Here is a 22566-nt window from a genome sequence, read left to right as displayed (position 1 = left end):
TGAGGTGGCGGATGGTCTCCTGAGGGATCTCCTCCCAGACCTGGACTAAAGCATCCGCCAACTCCTGGACAGTCTGTGGTGCAACGTGGCGTTGGTGGATGGAGCGAGACATGATGTCCCAGATGTGCTCAATTGGATTCAGGTCTGGGGAACGGGCGGGCCAATCCATACCATCAATGCCTTCCTCTTGCAGGAACTGCTGACACACTCCAGCCACATGAGGTCTAGCATGGTCTTGCATTAGGAGGAACCCAGGGTCAACCGCACCAGCATATTTTCTCATAAGGGGTCTGAGGATCTCCTCGGTACCTAATGGGAGTCAGGCTACCTCTGGCGAGCACATGGAGGGTTGTGCGGCCCCCCAAAGAAATGCCACCCCACACCATGACTGACCCACCACCAAACCGGTCATGCTGGAGGATGTAGCAGGCAGCAGAACGTTCTCCACGGCGTCTCCAGACTCTGTCACGTCTGTCACATGTGCTCAGTGTGAATCTGATTTCATCTGTGAAGAGCACAGGGTGCCAGTGGCGAATTTGCCAATCTTGGTGTTCTCTGGCCATTGAAAAATGTCCTGCACGGTGTTGGGCTGTAAGCACAACCCCCACCTGTGGACGTCGGGCCCTCATACCACCCTCATGGAGTCTGTTTCTGACCGTTTGAGCAGACACATGCACATTTGTGGCCTGCTGGAGGTCATTTTGCAGGGCTCTGGCAGTGCTCCTCCTGCTCCTTCTTGCACAAAGGTGGAGGTAGCGGTCCTGCTGCTGGGTTGTTGCCCTCCTCCAAGTCTCCTGATGTACTAGCCTGTCTCCTGGTAGCGCCTCCATGCTCTGGACACTACGCTGACAGACACAGCAAACCATCTTGCCACAGCTCGCATTGATGTTCCATCCTGGATGAACTGCACTACCTGAGCCACTTATGTGGATTGTAGACTCCGTCTCATGCTACCACTAGAGTGAAAGCACCGCCAGCATTCAAAAGTGACCAAAACATCAGCCAAGAAGCATAGGAACTGAGAAGTGGTCTTTGGTCACCACCTGCAGAACCACTCCTTTATTGGGGGTGTCTTGCTAATTGCCTATAATTTCCACCTGTTGTCTATTCCATTTGCACAACAGCATGTGAAATTTATTGTCAATCAGTGTTGCTTCCTAAGTGGACAGTTTGATTTCACAGAAGTGTGATAGACTTGGAGTTACATTGTGGTGTTTAAGTGTTCCCTTTATTTTTTTGAGCAGTGTATATAGAGAGTTTCACAGTAGAACAAAGGAACTTCTTCTACATCACAGAACTTGAGAACTGAACAATATCCATGTTTTGGAGAATTTGTAAATGGTCGGTGGAGAAGCCAGCTACGACCCGGTCCATTTTGTTTCATGTTTGTGACCTCATGAAAGACAATACAGCCACATTACCATACTCTGCTAATACAGGTGCCTCCATTATGAGGTTTGCATCTAATTATTGTATAAAATAAATGAGTAAAGATGAAACTATTTGTGAAATGATGTAATGATGTTCATGTGAGAGAATTGTATTCCCATTAACGTTTAACTCATTGGCCTGCCCCCATGAGCACAGACATCATCTGGCTCATGGGACAGTCCTTTTCTACTGTTCCGAATAAAACCCCCACCTGAAGAAATCCAATTCAGACCATGCGTACCTCGGTCAGCTGAGGGGGCGAAGGTTTGAGTAGAGACCACAAAAACCTCAGTGTCCGCTAAGGTTACAATGGTTGTTGAATTCCTAACCAACCACGTGGAGTATTTGGCTACACGGGTGGAAATGGTTCAACTCTGAGACTATCGATCCCGACAGAATAAGAGCAAATCTTAGATACTAATTACTAGTCTGCAGCTAGAAATGATGTACCATGGGATGAGAAGACCGACAACCGCCGAAACATCTAATCTATAAGAACATTTCTGAATGGTACTCTGAAGTATCCATTCTAACCACGAAAGATTCCAGGGAAGCAGAGAGACGCTCGGATGAACGTTCCAACAGAAGGACTGATGATTCCAACAGAGATCAGGACGACACAATGGGCGTAAATATATATTGATTGAAATTATTCCCGAATGAGTGAGCGTTCATGTGCAAAGGATTAGCATTTCATTTAATATAATTATCAACTGTGAGGCGACTCTTTTGTAATTCCCACCCTTCTCTTTCACCCTCTTCCCTTTGTCCACCAAGCTGTCATGTTGGCTGAGCCCACTAGGGAACATCCCCTATCATTTCCTTGTAACCATATCTACTGTTTGTTTGTTTGTGCATTTCTGTGATTATTTAGTTAGTTAGTAAATTAATGATTAAGACAATTGATGTATGGATGATTCCTAGTAAAGGCTGGGTCCGTGCAGATAACCAACAATTTACGACGTTTGGAATGAGACTAACGTGAGTTAAAGAATAATTAATTAATTAGAAGACTAATTGATCAGATATTAAAATATCTGAAGAATTATATTAGCAAAATTATAACTTTGTAATCTGAAGATTTTCCTTGGTGCCCCAACTTCCTAGTTAATTACATTAACATGATTAGTTTAATCACGTAATAATAATTACAGAGAATTGATTTGATAAAATAACAGTCTTCACTTTAATGATGCCAAAGACACGACATCACGTTTGTGTGGTAGGGGAGATCTGCATGACCCGACTCTGTTTCTTCCAACAGTGAGACAAACTGCCTGTGTTTTAAAGATTTTGCTCTTATGAAGTTTACCACTTTAGTGACTGTATCTACAACATGGCTCATTTTCAGAAAACATTTACAGAGCACCTCCTGATAAATAATGCAATGCAGGGAAAAAAATCTGATCTGGGTTCAACTCTTGATACATGATCTTGTATCCATTTTTTTCCTGTCAAGTTTGGGCACCCATCAGTGGTCACACTGGATAACTTTTCAAAACTCAGTCCCACACACTTAGTAACCTCCTCCAATAAATATTTCCCTGTGGTTGTGCTCTTCATTGACTGCACTGAAGCAAGCTCCTCTGTCATTTCAAAATCTGGGCTTCTGCCTCGTAAGAATATTAACAACTGCTCCGTGTCACGTGCATCACTGCTCTCATCCAGGGCCAAGAAGAAATGGGTGAAATCATTTACCTTGTCTTTCAATTGTTGCTCCATATTCTCTGCGATGTCCTCAACACGCCGTGTCACTGTTCGTCTTGACAGGGAAACATTTTCAAACATCTCTTTCTTGTCGGGGCAAAGTATTGCTGCAGAGTCAATGAAACATTCTTTAATGAATTTGGCCTCCGCGAATGGCTTGCTATGTTTAGCATTTTTGTGGGACAGTACGTAGCTAGCTCTCACAATTCCGTCATTTGCTGAATGCAGCATTGTGAAAAGTCCTTGCTGCTTTTGCAACTGAGAAAGCAACTCTTTTGATGCACTTGCCCTCTGCTCAGAAGACATATTCCTATATTTCTCTGCATGCTTTGTCTGGAAGTGTCGGGTCAAGTTGTAGTCTGTCAAGACAGTGATGTTTTCTTTGCACAATAAGCACACAGCTTTCCCTGATACCTCAATAAAGAAATATTTAAATGTCCACTCTTGTTGGAAACCCTACATTCATTGTCTACTTTCCTTTCTTTGAAAAACTCCTCTTTGCGCAATTTCTAGCAAGCTACTATTTGTAACTGTGATGTGTCATCCTGTCAGTCACTGTCGGTCCTCGTGCAGTTGTTATTTATACGATCCTTCAAAATAAATGTCCCACAAGCGGTGGAAGTTAAATCATTACAGAAAGGCCAGTATTCATTGGGCTTTACATTTGAACAACAAATATGTTCTTCAAAACTTTACTATCACAAATTCTTTATGTGATCTGAGCATGATTCCGCGGCCCGTATTGAATCAGGTCGCGGGCTGCATACGGCCCCCGGGCCAGCCTTTGCCCAGTCCTGGTCAAGAGTCAAATCTGTGTATGTCAACAGATCAACAGAGAACACTATCATGATCGTCCTTTCTTACGCTTGCAGTATAATATAGTGAGTGTGTACGGTGCAGACCCATCTAAAAGACCGAAGGAAAATAGACAGATAAATAGACCATAAAGACTGAATGAAAATAGACAAAAACCACTTCCGGTGAAAAGTGGAGCATGAAGACCCCTATCTTTAATAAATAACAATAAAATGGATCAGAACAAATTTACAATTAAAAAAACAACAAATATAATGCCTGTTGAATCAGGAAGTGGCAGTGTTGTTGGGTAGCCTATCAAAATCAAGGGCTCTGAAGAGACTCCTCCCCATGCTCAAGGACTGGCTCAGGGCCTTCTCCTGCAAGCAACAACAGTTACCATGACAACACAGCGTCACTCAGCTGTAACCTTGACAACCCTCCACTTGGCAGCTATCTATTTCTTCGACACTTGGTCACAGATGGCTGTAACTGACAACACAATTATAGAAACGAGAAAAATACCACATAGCTATAGCTTACTGACAGGGCAACAGCATTGTTAAAATGCATGACTGTTGGTTTCACTGTGCTATTGTGCTGTGTTGTATTGCATTGCATGTTGTTGTGTTGCGTTATGTTACGTTGCACTACATTATGTTGCATTGTTGTATTGTACATTCTATCGCATATCATATATCGTATCATATCATATCGCTAGCTAGCATTCCTACCGTTCCATGGTAGGTGTTCAGGAGAGATGGAACCATGTGATGTTGTCTCTTTATCCTCAGACGGTGAAAGAGGCCTGCGAGGCCTGTGGTCCAGCTCTGAGTCCTCCTGGGAAGAGTTATTGGAGTTTGTGTTGTTCATCAGTTCAATGAAGGGCTCTGATTTAAGCTCCTGGCTGTGTCTCTCAGGGCTGGTGTGAGTCAACGTAACCTCTGTGTTCATCAAGGACTCCTCCTCTGGGTCAGAAGTCAACTCAGCTTGCTCTTTCCTCGCCAACTCTGAAGAAACGAGATAACACAAGCAACAGGAATGAACCTGTAATGTCATGTCATAGACTTCTGACAATGGCAAGAACATAAAACACAAAGAAGGATAGGTATTCAGGTGACTGAAGAAGACAAAGAAACAAAATGAAGAAGAGCAACAACAACAACAACTATACCTTGTACAGAGAGCTCCTTCCATCTGTCTTTGTTGTGTTGGATGACCTCTGCCAGTGTGTGTCTGACCCGTTTCAGGTCAATGCCTGCCAGGCTATAGTCAGTAGTGAGCCCCTGGTCAACCCCCTGGCTGGACCCTCGACCACTGTGTCTCTGGACTGACTCCACCACAGTCACTGACCCACTACCTGTCAAACTGAACCAACAAGCAACTTACAACAGAAACTCTGTCAAATTATGTCCATGCCGTAAGTCAGAGTGACAATGACACCAACTCTTTGTGTGGCGGTCCTAATATGGACATATTATATAGAACAGAAAACACTGCAGTAATACTTGGTTGCTTATTCCACAGCTTAGAACGATCATAGAGATAGAAGACAGAGACATTCTGAGTGGTACTGGTGATACTGGTAGGCATTTTGAATATGTCAGAGATGCTAATCTGGGAAAACTGGGATTTTCCAGAGTTTATAATAATGGGAATGTGTCTCACCTTGACCTGCGGACACCAGTGTCGTGTAACTTTAAGGTATCCTCTATGAGAGGTGTAATGATCTTCTCTGTCGTGTCCACCAACACAGAGAATGTGGGTTCTACTATGAAGTCAATGAACCCTGGGAGACAGACAGAGAAACTGATGATTGTACTTTTCAGAGAAACAGGAGAAAAAACAGTGTGTGATGTTACAGCAAATGTAATTTATGATGACAGACAGTGAAGATTCCCATGCCTTATCGTAGCAAGGGAAAAATATCTGATAATTTCTCAAATGTCCATATGGTGGCGCATTTGCGCTATGGCCTGTCTGAGTACACAAACCCTTCAGAGCTGTATGAAACAGCTCACATGGGATGGGGGGGCAATAACAGGATGTGATGCTCACCTATTTGTGACTGGGCAATCATGGTAGCTTTACGATCACACAGAGGGGAGAATGGCAGCCCTAACTCAACCTCCTTATCGCCCTGTAAGAAACAACAACAATACCAGCCTTTATGACCATATCAATGCAGAATGGCAGGAGCGGCTCTACTGTATAATGTAACATGATTCACTACAATACCCATAATGCTCAATGTAACATATCCAGTTGATCCAAGTGAAGATATTCCTAAAGCTATTGGAATGGTATCCCATATCCTTAGCAATACAGGGTACATACATAATACAGTGGTCAAGTTTCCCTCTCCCATGGTATCTGTCAGGGACTGTAGGGTAGGACGTTGTTGGTACTGTACCTGTCTGAAGAACTCCTCCATCAGGGCCTGTGTCCATCGGTAGTGCAGCTTCCAGGCCTTGGCTGGGTGGCTGATGTCAGCTGCATGCAGCATCAGAGATAGGGCTTTAGCCTTGTCTACTCTGTAGAAACAACAGTACATCATCTAACACAAATACATATACACTGATACACTAAGACAGACAGCCAGGCAGCATCAGAGATACAGTAGGGCTTTAGCCTGGTCTACTCGGTCAATCAACCACACAGACAACAGTACGTCAGATACACTCAAGACAGACAGACGGACGGACGGGGGCACACACACACACACACACACACACACACACACACACACACACACACACACACACACACACACACACACACACACACACACACACACACACACACACACACACACACACACACACACACACACACACACACACACGGGCAGGCGCACACACACACACACAGATATCATACAGGGACACATAAAGGATCAAGATGAAAGGCATGGTCCAGAGAGCTGGGGCTATAGGTTAGACGTTAGGGTTTAGCGGTGGGGGCTAAGGGTTCAGGGGTCATAGGTCAGGGTCCAGAGACAGTCCACTCACCCCTCGGGCTGCTGCAGGGCGTTCCTCATGGTTTTGATCTGCTGGAAATGGCAGGACATGTCTGTACTCATCACCATCTCAATCACCAGAGTCCGCAGTTCTCTGACAGACAGACAGGTTAGAGTTAGGTGAAAGAGAAATGGCAGGACATGTCTGTACTTATTACTATCTCAATCATGAGGATCCGTAGCTCTCTGGAAACAAACACAGGAGAACAGAGTCAATTTCCACTTAGCCACTCCAGCTGTTCTTGGATTCTCAAGGACAAGAACACATGGTGATGTCTAGCACCGCTTCTTCACGACAAACCCCAGTCATTAGCATAGCATTTCTATACAGTACCTACTGATCGGAGTGAGCTGTGGAACTTTCCATAATCACTGAATCACAGCCAGAAGATGACTGACCACCCCTTAGAGCCTGGTTTCTCTCCAGGTTTCTTCCTAGGTTCCTGCATTTCCAGGGAGTTTTTCCTAGCCACCATGCTTCTACATTTGCATCGCTTGCTCATTGGTGTTTTAGGCTGGGTTTCTGTATAAGCACTTTGTGACAACTGCTGATGTTAAAAGGGCTTTATAAATACAGTATCTATACAAAGGTATGTGGACACCCCTTCAAATGTGTGGATTCTGCTATTTCAGTCACAACTGTTGCTGACAGGTGAACACAATTGAACACACAGCAATGCAATCTCCATAGACAAACATTGGCAGTAGAATGGCCTTAATGAAGAGCTCAGTGACTTTTAACATGGCACAGTCATAGGATGCCACCTTTCCAAGAAGTCAGTTCGTCAAATGTCTGCCCTGCTAGAGCTGCCCCGGTCAACTGTAAGTGCTGTTAATGTGAAGTGTAAACTTCTAGGAGCAACAACGGCTCAGCTGCGAAGTGGTAGACCATATAAAGCTCACAGAATGGGGTCGCTAAGTTCTGAAGCGCGTAGTGCGTAAAAATCGTCTGTCCTCGGTTGCAACGTTTACTACCGAGTTCTAAACTCCCTATGGAAACAACGTCCGCACAAAAACTGTTCTTCGGGAGCTTCGTGAAATGGGTTTCCATGGCCGAGCAGCCGCACGCACACAAGCCTAAGATCACCATGTGAATACCAAGCGTTGGTGGTGTAAAGCTCGCCAACATTGGACTCTGGAGCAGTGGAAACGCGTTCCCTGGAGTGATGAATCACGCTTCACCATCTTGCAGTCCGACAGACTAAACTGGGTTTGGCGGATGCCAGGAGAACACTAAATTTCCTTGAAAAAGTATTCATCCCCCTTGGCGTTTTTCCTATTTTGTTGCATTACAACCTGTCATTTAAATGTATTTTTATTTGGATGTTTGTAATGGACATACACAAAATAGTCCAAATTGGTGAAGTGAAATGAAAAAAAAGAATGGAAAAGGGGTGCATGTACTGTATGTATTCACCCCCTTTGCTATGAAGCCCCTAAATAAGATCTGGTGCAATCAATTACCTTCAGAAGTCACATACATGTAATTAGTTAAATAATGTCCACCTGTGTGCAATCTTAGTGTCACATGGTCTCAGTATATATACACCTGTTCTGAAAGGCCCCAGAGTCTGCAACACCACTTAGCAAGTGGCACCACCAAGCAAGCGGCACCATGAAGACCAAGGAGCGCTACAAACAGGTCAGGGACAAAGTTGTGGAGAAGTACAGATGAACATCCCATGGAGCACCATTAATTAAATTATGAAAAAATTGAAAGAATATGGCCACAACAAACCTGTCAAGAGAGGGCCGCCCACCAAAACTAATGGACCAGGCAAGGAGGGCATTCATCAGAGAGGCAATAAAGAGACCACAGATAACCCTGAAGGAGCTGCAAAGCTCCACAGCTTTAAACTGTACACTACACAGAGCTGGGTTTTATGGAAGAGTGGCCAGAAAAAAAGCCATCGCTTAAAGAAAAAAATAAGAAAACACATTTGGTGTTCGCCAAAAGGCATATGGGAGACTCCCCAAACTCCCCAAACAATATGAAAACACATCTGACACAAACCCAACACCTCCCATCACCCTGAATGTTTTTCATCGGCTTGGACTGGGAAACTGGTCAGGAAACCTGTTTCAGTCTTCCAGAAACTGGGACGGAGGTTCACCTTCCAGCAGGACAATGACCCTAAGCACACCGCTAAAGCAACACTTGAGTGGTTTAAGGGGAAACATTTAAATGTCCTGGAATGGCCTAGTCAAAGCCCAGACCTCAATCCAATTGAGAATCTGTGGTATGACTTAAAGATTGCTGTACACCAGCGGAACCCTTCCAACTTGAAGGAGCTGAAGCAGTTTAACCTTGAATGGGCAAAAATCCCAGTGGCTAGATGTGCCAAGTTTATAGAGACATAACCCAAGAGTGTTGCAGCTTTAATTGCTACAAATGGTAGCTCCACAAAGTGTTGATTTTGTTTTTTTTGTGCTGTTTCCTGTTTGTTTCACAATAAAAAATATTTAGCATCTGTACCTCCCTGAACGCATTGTGCCAAATGTGAAGTTTGGTGGATTAGGAATAATGGCCTGGGGCGGTTTTTCATGGTTCAGGCCAGGCCCCTTAGTTCCAGCGAAGGACAATCTCAATGCTACAGCATACAATGACATTGTAGTCAATTCTAGGGAAAGCCCTTTCCTGTTTCAGCATGACAATGCCCCTGTGCACAAAGTGAGGTCCATACAGAAATGGTTTGTCGAGATCTTCACTGGCCTGAACAGAGCCCTGACCTCAGCCCCATTGAACACCTTTAGGATGAATTGGAATTGTGAGCCAGGCCTAATCGCTCAACATCAGTGCCTGACCTCACTAATGCTTGTGTGACTGAATGGAATCAAGTCCCTGCAGCAATGTTCCAACATCCAGTGGAAAGCCTTCCCAGAAGAGTGGAGGCTGTTATAGCAGCAATAAGGGGACCAACTCCACATTAATGCCCATGATTGTGGAATGAGATGAGTAGATGTCCACATACTTTTGGTCATGTAGTTTGATTGATTGGTTGAATGTAACATATTCACTCTGTCATCCAGGTTATATAATAGTCTTGCATTGAAATACACCACACCACATTCGTATCCAAACCTATAATCAAGGCAAGTATCCAGATTATGTCACAGTTCTTGCCCCTTCGTTCTTTGAAGTGTTGATCTCAATTAATTAATCAAATGCATTTTATAAAGCCCTATTTACATCTGCAGTTGTCACTAAGTGCTTTACAGATATCCAGCCTAAAACCCCAAAGCTTGAGGATCTGAGGAGTCTTTCTTAACTCACCGCCAGTCATCTTTTGACAGGTTGACCAGTATGTTCATCTCATCTTCTTGCATAAGTCTGTAGGCAGCACTGACATGGTGGTTCTCCAGGACTGACCGGTCATTGTACAGGATGGCCACCTCTGACCTGGAGAGAGGAAGAGAAGAAGCAGAAGAAGAGGGAAGAGAAGGTGTGATTATTCATTGTGCCACATGGGGCTTCCCAGACTGGATAACTTTACCAGGTAGCCAACTTGTATGGAAACACTACCCCAGTGGGCAAAACTGGTTGAAGCGGAACTCATTCCGACCAGTTTTGAAATGACGATAGTGATTATGAAAGCGATGGTAGCGACTCGAGATGGTAGCGATTTTAGAACACAATCACAGAAGGGGAGTTTGAACAATACCTTCATATTCAATCTCACCACACAACAACCCTCATGTCTAAAGGGCCAGTGGCCTTTCTGATCTTTGTCATTAGACTAGAAAGCCATGCAGACGTTTAAACTAAGTGAAGGGTTTAATCTCTCTCCCTCCCTCACACATTCTCACTCTGTCTCTCTTTCGTTGCAACCCCTTGTTATCACTGAGGTCAATGAGGCAATATGAATTATTCTTATTGTGCACTTCACTTTAATGGGTTGTTTAAATGGGTGCCTTCACTTAAATGGGTTCTTTATACGGCCATGTTCCTTTCTTCAGGCTCCATTGGCATTCATTAGTCAGGGTCAGACTGACTGCACTGTCTGTCTGGGAGGCAAGTGGTATACTAAAAGTACAATACAAGGACATCTTCAGTTTAACATTGGTATTGATAGGATGGAATTAATGGAAACGGCAATAAGTAATTATCGTTGAGTCATCAATCAGTCTATTAGGTCAATTACTATCAGTGGTACAGTGGCTTAGAAATTAAAATATCTACTGTCTGAAGAATACGGACACACTCACCTGGTCTGAATGTGAAAGTTGTTGGTTGTCCCAGTGTGTTCAAAGTCATGGATAGCTGCAGCAAACACCATGGCTAGAATGTCCAGTTCAGTGAGCCAGTGCTGAGGGAGGGAGGGAGGGAGGGAGGAGGGAGGGAGGGAGGGAGGGAGGGAGGGAGGGAGGGAGAGGAGAGAGAGGAGAGAGAGAGAGAGAGAGAGGGAGAGAGAGAGAGAGAGAGAGAGAGAGAGAGAGAGAGAGAGAGAGAGAGAGAGAGAGAGAGAGAGAGAGAGAGAGAGAGAGAGAGAGAGAGAGAGAGAGAGAGAGAGAGAGAGAGAGAGAGAGAGAGAGAGAGAGAGAGAGAGAGAGAGAGAGAGAGAGGGAGGGAGGGAGTACATGTAACAAGAAACATAATCAGAACCTCTCCTTTGATTTGTGTATGATGCTGGGGGATAATTCTCACCATAATGCCAGTGTGGAGCATCAGATAGTGTGCTGTCTGTGTGACGTCAGCAGCGTGGATGAGGTTGTGGTAGGGGTTTCTGTGTTTACTGTAGCCCACCTCTAGAGCCTCTACGAAGGTCACCAGAGATGAAACTGGAATCTGGGGAAGACAGGGAGGTTAAGACAGGTAGCCTAGTGGTTAGAGCATTAGACTAGTAACCGAAAGGTTGCAAGATCAAATCCCTGAGCTGACAAGGTAAAAATCTGTCGTTCTGCCCCTGAATAAGGCCATTAACCCACTTTTCCTAAGCTGTCATTGAAAATAAGAATTTGTTATTAACTGACTTGCCTAGTTAAAAAAGATAACACTGGTATCTGAACAGTGAGGTTATGACACCAGAGATGACACTGGTATCTGGGTTAGAACAGGGAGGTTAAGACACTTCTATCTGGGTCAGAACAGAGAGGTTAAGACACTGGTATCTGGGTTAGAACAGGGAGGTTAAGACACTGGTATCTGGGTTAGAACAGGGAGGTTATGATACCAGAGATGACACTGGTATCTGGGTTAGAACAGGGAGGTTAAGACACCAGGATTGACACTGGTATCTGGGTTAGAACAGAGAGGGTAAGACACTGGTATCTGGGTTAGAACAGAGAGGTTAAATTAAGACACTGGTATCTGAGTTAGAACAGGGAGGCTTGGTCTGCCTGATAAATTGTAAAGATGGGATGCACTCCACCACCAAAATAATTGTAAAAATCAAGTATATTCTGTCTTTTAATCAAAGATCACAATTTTTAAAAGACAGAAACAGAAGCCAGAGCTCAAAGTTTCAGCTAGATGAACAACGAGAAGGTGATTGGCTCTGTGCTGGGCCATGGAGGGCCAGTTTCACCACAGACAACCACTAACACAGTTCCAGGCAACTGGAGAGACAGAAGTGAAATGTTATCACGCACATCACCGACTTCATTACAGAAAATGTAACTCATGCACACTCCTGCAATATACTGTATTACATCTGCAAGTTGTTTATTGTTCAAATTGTTGTGTGCGGGAGTTAGCTTTTCTACAATGAAGCTGGAGAGATAAAGAGATACACGTGTGGGAGCTTCGTGTACATGTACTGTAGCTTGTGTGCAAGCTTAACTTCTATTGCTTAATCAGACTAAGAGCAGAGCACGGCCCAGAACACTGCTCTTCCTAAATCCACTATCCGTAGGCGACTATCTTTGGGTGACTATCTGTAGGCAACTATCTATGGGTGACTATCTGTAGGCAACTATCTATGGGTGACTATCTGTAGGCAACTATCTATGGGTGACTATCTGTAGGCAACTATCTATGGGTGACTATCTGTAGGTGATTATCTATGGGTGACTATCATTAGAAGACAATCTGTAGGGTACTATCTGTAGGTGACTATATACAGTAGGTGACTATCTGTAGGTGACTATATACAGTAGGTGTCTGTAGGTGACCATCTATGGGTGACTATCTGTAGGTGACTATATATATAGTAGGCAACTATCTGTAGGTGACTATATCTATAGTAGGCAACTATCTGTAGGTGACTATATATATAGTAGGCAACTATCTGTAGGTGACTATATATATAGTAGGCAACTATCTGTAGGTGACTATCTATAGTAGGCGACTATCTGTAGGTGACTATAGGTGTATAATAGGCAACTATCTGTAGGTGACTATCTATGGGTGACTATACAGTAGGTGACTATAGGTGATAATAGGCAACTATCTGTAGGTGACTATCTATGGGTGATAATAGGCGACTATCTGTAGGTGACTGGGGTGACTATCTATGAGTGACTATCTGTAGGTGACTATATATATAATAGGCAACTATCTGTAGGTGACTATCTATGAGTGACTATCTGTAGGTGACTATATATATAGTAGGCAACTATCTGTAGGTGACTATCTATGGGTGACTATCTGTAGGTGACTATATATATAGTAGGCAACTATCTGTAGGTGACTATCTATGGGTGACTATCTGTAGGTGACTATATATATAATAGGCAACTATCTGTAGGTGACTATCTATGGGTGACTATCTGTAGGTGACTATCTGTAGGTGACTATATATATAGTAGGCAACTATCTGTAGGTGACTATCTATGGGTGACTATCTGTAGGTAACTATCTGTAGGTGACTATATATATAGTAGGCAACTATCTGTAGGTGACTATCTATGGGTGACTATCTGTAGGTGACTATATATATAGTAGGCAACTATCTGTAGGTGACTATCTATGGGTGACTATCTGTAGGTGACTATATATATAATAGGCAACTATCTGTAGGTGACTATCTATGGGTGACTATCTGTAGGTGACTACTGATATATATAGTAGGCAACTATCTGTAGGTGACTATCTATGGGTGACTATCTGTAGGTGACTATATATTTCTCAGCCTCCAGTATTTATGCTGCAGTAGTTTATGTGTCGGGGGCTAGGGTCAGTTTGTTTATCTGGAGTACTTCTCCTGTCCTATTCGGTGTCCTGTGTAAATCTAAGTGTGCGTTCTCTAATTATCTCCTCTCTTTCTTTCTCTCTCTCGGAGGACCTGAGCCCTAGGACCATGCCCCAGGACTACCTGACATGATGACTCCTTGCTGTCCCCAGTCCACCTGGCCATGCTGCTGCTCCAGTTTCAACTGGCCTGGGCCCTAGGACCATGTCCCAGGACTGCCTGACATGAGGACTCCTTGCTGTCCCCAGTCCACCTGGCCATGCTCCTGCTCCAGTTTCAACTGTTCTGCCTTACTATTATTCAACCATGCTGGTCATTTATGAACATTTGAACATCTTGGCCACGTTCTGTTATAATCTCTACCCGGCACAGCCAGAAGAGGACTGGCCACCCCACATAGCCCGGTTCCTCTCTAGGTTTCTTCCTAGGTTTTGGCCTTTCTAGGGAGTTTTTCCTAGCCACCGTGCTTTTACACCTGCATTGTTTGCTGTTTGGGGTTTTAGGCTGGGTTTCTGTACAGCACTTTGAGATATCAGCTGATGTACGAAGGGCTATATAAATAAATTTGATTTGATTTGATTTGATATATAATAGGCAACTATCTGTAGGTGACTATCTATGAGTGACTATCTGTAGGTGACTATATATATAGTAGGCAACTATCTGTAGGTGACTATCTATGAGTGACTATCTGTAGGTGACTATATATATAGTAGGCAACTATCTGTAGGTGACTATCTATGGGTGACTATCTGTAGGTGACTATATATACAATAGGCAACTATCTGTAGGTGACTATCTATGAGTGACTATCTGTAGGTGACTATATATAGTAGGCAACTATCTGTAGGTGACTATCTATGGGTGACTATCTGTAGGTGACTATATATATAGTAGGCGACTATCTGTAGGTGACTATCTATGGGCGACTATTTGTAGGTGAGTATATATATAATAGGCAACTATCTGTAGGTGACTATCTATGGGTGACTATCTGTAGGTGACTATCTGTAGGTGACTATCTGTAGGCAACTATCTGTAGGTGACTATCTATGAGTGACTATCTGTAGGTGACTATCTGTAGGTGACTATCTGTAGGTGACTATCTATGAGTGACTATCTGTAGGTGACTATCTGTAGGTGACTATCTGTAGGCAACTATCTGTAGGTGACTATCTATGAGTGACTATCTGTAGGTGACTATATATATAGTAGGCAACTATCTGTAGGTGACTATCTATGGGTGACTATCTGTAGGTGACTATATATACAATAGGCAACTATCTGTAGGTGACTATCTATGAGTGACTATCTGTAGGTGACTATATATAGTAGGCAACTATCTGTAGGTGACTATCTATGGGTGACTATCTGTAGGTGACTATATATATAGTAGGCGACTATCTGTAGGTGACTATCTATGGGCGACTATTTGTAGGTGACTATATATATAATAGGCAACTATCTGTAGGTGACTATCTATGGGTGACTATCTGTAGGTGACTATCTGTAGGTGACTATCTGTAGGCAACTATCTGTAGGTGACTATCTATGAGTGACTATCTGTAGGTGACTATCTGTAGGTGACTATCTGTAGGCAACTATCTGTAGGTGACTATCTATGAGTGACTATCTGTAGGTGACTATCTGTAGGTGACTATCTGTAGGCAACTATCTGTAGGTGACTATCTATGAGTGACTATCTGTAGGTGACTATATATATAGTAGGCAACTATCTGTAGGTGACTATCTATGGGTGACTATCTGTAGGTGACTATATATATAGTAGGCAACTATCTGTAGGTGACTATCTATGGGTGACTATCTGTAGGTGACTATATATATAGTAGGCGACTATCTGTAGGTGACTATCTATGGGCGACTATCTGTAGGTGAATATATATATAATAGGCAACTATCTGTAGGTGACTATCTATGGGTGACTATCTGTAGGTGACTATCTGTAGGTGACTATCTGTAGGCAACTATCTGTAGGTGACTATCTATGAGTGACTATCTGTAGGTGCCTATCTGTAGGTGACTATCTGTAGGCAACTATCTGTAGGTGACTATCTATGAGTGTCTATCTGTAGGTGACTATCTGTAGGTGACTATCTGTAGGCAACTATCTGTAGGTGACTATCTATGAGTGACTATCTGTAGGTGACTATATATATAGTAGGCAACTATCTGTAGGTGACTATCTATGGGTGACTATCTGTAGGTGACTATATATACAATAGGCAACTATCTGTAGTTGACTATCTATGAGTGACTATCTGTAGGTGACTATATGGTACTATATATAGTAGGCAACTATCTGTAGGTGACTATCTATGAGTGACTATCTGTAGGTGACTATATATATAGTAGGCAACTATCTGTAGGTGACTATCTATGGGTGACTATCTGTAGGTGACTATATATATAGTAGGCAACTATCTGTAGGTGACTATCTATGGGTGACTATCTGTAGGTGACTATATATACAATAGGCAACTATCTGTAGGTGACTATCTATGAGTGACTATCTGTAGGTGACTATCTGTATGATATAGTAGGCAACTATCTGTAGGTGACTATCTATGGGTGACTATCTGTAGGTGAGTATATATATAATAGGCAACTATCTGTAGGTGACTATCTATGGGTGACTATCTGTAGGTGACTATATGTATAATAGGCAACTATCTGTAGGTGACTATCTATGGGTGACTATCTGTAGGTGACTATATATACAGTAGGCGACTATTTGTAGGTGACTATCTATGGGCGACTATCTGTAGGTGACTATATATATAATAGGCAACTATCTGTAGGTGACTATCTATGAGTGACTATCTGTAGGTGACTATATATATAATAGGCAACTATCTGTAGGTGACTATCTATGGGTGACTATCTGTAGGTGACTATCTGTAGGCAACTATCTGTAGGTGACTATCTATGAGTGACTATCTGTAGGTGACTATCTGTAGGTGACTATCTGTAGGCAACTATCTGTAGTTGACTATCTATGAGTGACTATCTGTAGGTGACTATCTGTAGGCAACTATCTGTAGGTGACTATCTATGAGTGACTATCTGTAGGTGACTATCTGTAGGTGACTATCTGTAGGCAACTATCTGTAGGTGACTATCTATGAGTGACTATCTGTAGGTGACTATATATATAGTAGGCAACTATCTGTAGGTGACTATCTATGGGCGACTATCTGTAGGTGACTATATATATAATAGGCAACTATCTGTAGGTGACTATCTATGGGCGACTATCTGTAGGTGAGTATATATATAATAGGCAACTATCTGTAGGTGACTATCTATGGGTGACTATCTGTAGGTGACTATCTGTAGGTGACTATCTGTAGGCAACTATCTGTAGGTGACTATCTATGAGTGACTATCTGTAGGTGACTATCTGTAGGTGACTATCTGTAGGCAACTATCTGTAGGTGACTATCTATGAGTGACTATCTGTAGGTGACTATCTGTAGGCAACTATCTGTAGGTGACTATCTATGAGTGACTATCTGTAGGTGACTATATATATAGTAGGCAACTATCTGTAGATGACTATCTATGGGCGACTATCTGTAGGTGACTATATATATAGTAGGCAACTATCTGTAGGTGACTATCTATGGGCGACTATCTGTAGGTGACTATATGTATAATAGGCAACTATCTGTAGGTGACTATCTATGGGTGACTATCTGTAGGTGACTATATATACAGTAGGCGACTATTTGTAGGTGACTATCTATGGGCGACTATCTGTAGGTGACTATATATATAATAGGCAACTATCTGTAGGTGACTATCTATGAGTGACTATCTGTAGGTGACTATATATATAATAGGCAACTATCTGTAGGTGACTATCTATGAGTGACTATCTGTAGGTGACTATATATATAGTAGGCAACTATCTGTAGGTGACTATCTATGGGTGACTATCTGTAGGTGACTATATATATAATAGGCAACTATCTGTAGGTGACTATCTATGGGTGACTATCTGTAGGTGACTATATATATAATAGGCAACTATCTGTAGGTGACTATCTATGAGTGACTATCTGTAGGTGACTATATATATAGTAGGCAACTATCTGTAGGTGACTATCTATGGGTGACTATCTGTAGGTGACTATATATATAGTAGGCAACTATCTGTAGGTGACTATCTATGGGTGACTATCTGTAGGTGACTATATATATAGTAGGCGACTATCTGTAGGTGACTATCTATGGGCGACTATCTGTAGGTGAATATATATATAATAGGCAACTATCTGTAGGTGACTATCTATGGGTGACTATCTGTAGGTGACTATCTGTAGGTGACTATCTGTAGGCAACTATCTGTAGGTGACTATCTATGAGTGACTATCTGTAGGTGACTATCTGTAGGTGACTATCTGTAGGCAACTATCTGTAGGTGACTATCTATGAGTGACTATCTGTAGGTGACTATATATATAGTAGGCAACTATCTTTAGGTGACTATCTATGGGTGACTATCTGTAGGTGACTATATATACAATAGGCAACTATCTGTAGGTGACTATCTATGAGTGACTATCTGTAGGTGACTATATATAGTAGGCAACTATCTGTAGGTGACTATCTATGAGTGACTATCTGTAGGTGACTATATATATAGTAGGCAACTATCTGTAGGTGACTATCTATGGGTGACTATCTGTAGGTGACTATATATATAGTAGGCAACTATCTGTAGCTGACTATCTATGGGTGACTATCTGTAGGTGACTATATATACAATAGGCAACTATCTGTAGGTGACTATCTATGAGTGACTATCTGTAGGTGACTATATATATAGTAGGCAACTATCTGTAGGTGACTATCTATGAGTGACTATCTGTAGGTGACTATATATATAGTAGGCAACTATATGTAGGTGACTATCTATGGGTGACTATCTGTAGGTGACTACATATATAGTAGGCGACTATCTGTAGGTGACTATCTATGAGTGACTATCTGTAGGTGACTATATATATAGTAGGCAACTATCTGTAGGTGACTATATATATAATAGGCAACTATCTGTAGGTGACTATCTATGGGTGACTAAGGTCCTGTTCCTCTGCCCAGATATTTTTTGCTGACACATGCCATATCTTACAACACCTGGATAGGTATTTTATATCAGCTTACCACATCATATGTTACAGCAATCTGGTGCCCGACGGCACAGTCCATGCAACGTCTGAGCAGTGGAATACGACCTATCCATAGGTGACTATCTATAGGTGACCATCTGTAGGTGACAGGGCTGAAGTGGCAGAAGTGTAAATATGTATAGGTCGATTATTGATGGATTCACAAGGTGGGGCTACAAACAATATGACTTGGAATAGAGGGTCACTGTTGTATGATCTGTAACACATTACGGCTACATAAGATTACTACATGCCTCAAGCCCTGCTGTGTGTTCTGGGCCCTGCTCTTAGTTATGTCATATAGTGTTATGTAGCCCTTATGACAGAGCGTTCAAGTAAAGTCCAACCATATGATCATATTAATGAAAAGATTATCCTCAAATTGGGATCAAAGCACAGTAAGTGTCAGTGATATTCTCACCACTCATCTAACAGAGGACATGTACAAACTCTCATCTAAAACCAGAAAAAGAGATGAGGACAAAGAACAGAACAGTGTGAGGTTGGAGTGCTAAATGATGTCTTCACGAGGCACCCAGAGGCCTGTGGTGTAGAACAGACGACAGAGGGAGACACACACACACACACAATACCCACGCATGCATGCACTCACAAACAGACCCACACACACACAATACCCACGCATGCATGCACTCACAAACAGACCCACACACACACAATACCCACACATGCATGCACTCACAAACAGACCCACACACACACAATACCCACACATGCATGCACTCACAAACAGACCCACACACACACAATACCCACACATGCATGCACTCACAAACAGACCCACACACACACAATACCCACACATGCATGCACTCACAAACAGACCCACACACACACAATACCCACACATGCATGCACTCACAAACAGACCCACACACACACAATACCCACGCATGCATGCACTCACAAACAGACCCACACACACACAATACCCACACATGCATGCACTCACAAACAGACCCACACACACACAATACCCACGCATGCATGCACTCACAAACAGACCCACACACACACACAATACCCACGCATGCATGCACTCACAAACAGACCCACACACACACACAATACCCACACATGCATGCACTCACAAACAGACCCACACACACACAATACCCACGCATGCATGCACTCACAAACAGACCCACACACACACAATACCCACGCATGCATGCACTCACAAACAGACCCACACACACACAATACCCACACATGCATGCACTCACAAACAGACCCACATACACACACGCACATACACACACATTTCAGGGACCCTTTTTGGCTCTTGAGCGTTACTTTCAGAATTACTGGTTTAAAAGTTTACAAAACATCTGTTCAATCACTCACACACACAGATAGATGTACTCACACACACAGATAGATGCACTCACACACACAGATAGATGCACTCACACACAGAGATAGATGCACTCACACACACAGAGATAGATGCACTCACATACACAGACCCTGACGTTAATGATCAAGAGAGAGACTGAAGAAAGACTAACCCTGAAGCGGTTGATCAGATCATAGCGGGTGAGCAGTTCGTACACCAGGAACTTCAATGCGTGTTCACTGCTGGCCTCGTGGAGTGCAAACACATCAAAGGACCATTTATCTACATCCTGTAAACAATCAGATGATGGTAGGGATGATGACAACACAGAATTAAATAGAACATACATTGGGTACTATAAAATAAAACATATTACTTATACACAATAACACATTTTATCATCTCTATAGATTTCAGAATAGGATGGTGTTGTGATAAAGTCAGGTACCTATTGTACAGCTGTAATAAAGCCTGTATTCTGTATCATTATGAATGATATGACACAGTTTATTATCCCTGTAATGTTTTAAAATGGCATCATTCCCATCTCAAAAAAGTATGTAAAATCACGAGGAATTCAGCTAAAATCATTGTAATTGAGGAAATCCGTTCCCAAATATACCCACATGTAAAAAGAAAGACGTGATCATGTCTCAGCGTAATCAAAGTATGAAGTGATTGTTATAATAATATTTTAAGATTCAATCTCTTTTTGAGCATACTCGTGCTAAATTTGTAGTGTTAAACATTTCATTAAAATTATACTTCAGCCCACGACAATCTGCTCTGACAAAAATCAGGCTGAATCTAGCTGCCTACCCTACTGTATAGTAGGCATAGTAATGGTAATACGATGTACAGTATCAAGCACCTTCAAAACAGCGATGGCAGCTGGAGGGTACGTCAGCCCAGCCATGTTAGACGTCCGTCTGTACATCCTGAAGACAGATACACAATCATTAGATAGTTAGACAAAAGAATTGCAATAAAATGGGTTGAAATAATGCTAGAATAATTAGTGGTTGTAATGATTTAATTTAAAGTCAGTTTTGCCTGCTGTGGCAGCTCGTGTACATGTACTTTGCATACATAGAAAACACAGGGACAACAAACAGCGGTTGATGATTTCAATTGTATACATCCTTTTATGGTATCAAAATGCTACAGTCACATAAAGACACAATACCTCCGTTTTCAACCATAACCAGTAATGGTGGGAGCAACAGTAATTACATTTTTTTTAAACTAAAAGGCAGCAAGGCTTTTGAGAAGGCATTCTTTGTAGATAAAATACTTTTGGACCGGCCAAAGGCTGGGTGTTGAAAGGGGTGTGGGGTGGGATGAGACAGGACTGATAAATAAGGCTAAAGAAAGACTGGGCTGTGGAAACAGCAACAAAGAAAGACTGGGCTGTGGAAACAGCAACAAAGAAAGACTGGGCTTTGGAAACAGCAACAAAGAAAGACTGGGCTTTGGAAACAGCAACAAAGAAAGACTGGGCTGTGGAAACAGCAACAAAGAAAGACTGGGCTGTGGAAACAGCAACAAAGAAAGACTGGGCTGTGGAAACAGCAACAAAGAAAGACTGGGCTGTGGAAACAGCAACAATGAAAGACTGGGCTTTGGAAACAGCAACAAAGAAAGACTGGGCTGTGGAAACAGCAACAAAGAAAGGTGTGACATGTCGGAATCCAGCCAAGTTCTCTCTGTTCTTCAAGTGTGTAGCTAATTTAAGAGAAGAGGGATGCGTCCCAAATAGCACACTATTCTTTACGGGTAATGGTCAAAAGTTGTGCACTATAGAGGGAATAGGGTACAATTTGGAACTCATACTACATGTAGAGGATTGTTTCCAACAGGTGTCTATGGCACACTGAAATATCCTAGTAGTTGCCATGGGAATAAGAGTGAGACACAGGCCCTACCAGC

General features: G+C 42.6%; 1 protein-coding gene across 1 annotated transcript in view; it reads right to left on the bottom strand.

Moving 5' to 3' along the window:
• Positions 1-4113: 4113 nt before the first annotated feature.
• pde1a (phosphodiesterase 1A, calmodulin-dependent) overlaps positions 4114-22566 on the bottom strand; it is an 80725-nt gene continuing 62272 nt past the window's right edge. The window contains exons 5-16 of the mRNA XM_046367664.1: positions 21509-21575; positions 20810-20926; positions 11598-11738; positions 11159-11259; positions 10227-10352; positions 6945-7046; positions 6347-6467; positions 5992-6073; positions 5602-5722; positions 5108-5301; positions 4668-4943; positions 4114-4313 (exon numbers count right to left, since the gene is read on the bottom strand). Of these exons, the coding sequence (XP_046223620.1) occupies positions 4258-4313; positions 4668-4943; positions 5108-5301; positions 5602-5722; positions 5992-6073; positions 6347-6467; positions 6945-7046; positions 10227-10352; positions 11159-11259; positions 11598-11738; positions 20810-20926; positions 21509-21575 (1504 nt within the window). The 3' untranslated portion in view covers positions 4114-4257. The remainder of the gene's footprint in view (positions 4314-4667; positions 4944-5107; positions 5302-5601; positions 5723-5991; positions 6074-6346; positions 6468-6944; positions 7047-10226; positions 10353-11158; positions 11260-11597; positions 11739-20809; positions 20927-21508; positions 21576-22566) is intronic.

Source organism: Oncorhynchus gorbuscha, linkage group LG01 (assembly GCF_021184085.1).
Source record: "Oncorhynchus gorbuscha isolate QuinsamMale2020 ecotype Even-year linkage group LG01, OgorEven_v1.0, whole genome shotgun sequence".
In the NCBI taxonomy this organism is placed as follows: domain Eukaryota; kingdom Metazoa; phylum Chordata; class Actinopteri; order Salmoniformes; family Salmonidae; genus Oncorhynchus; species Oncorhynchus gorbuscha.
Note: the sequence above shows the minus strand (reverse complement) of the source record. Positions and strands in the feature narration are given on the sequence as shown.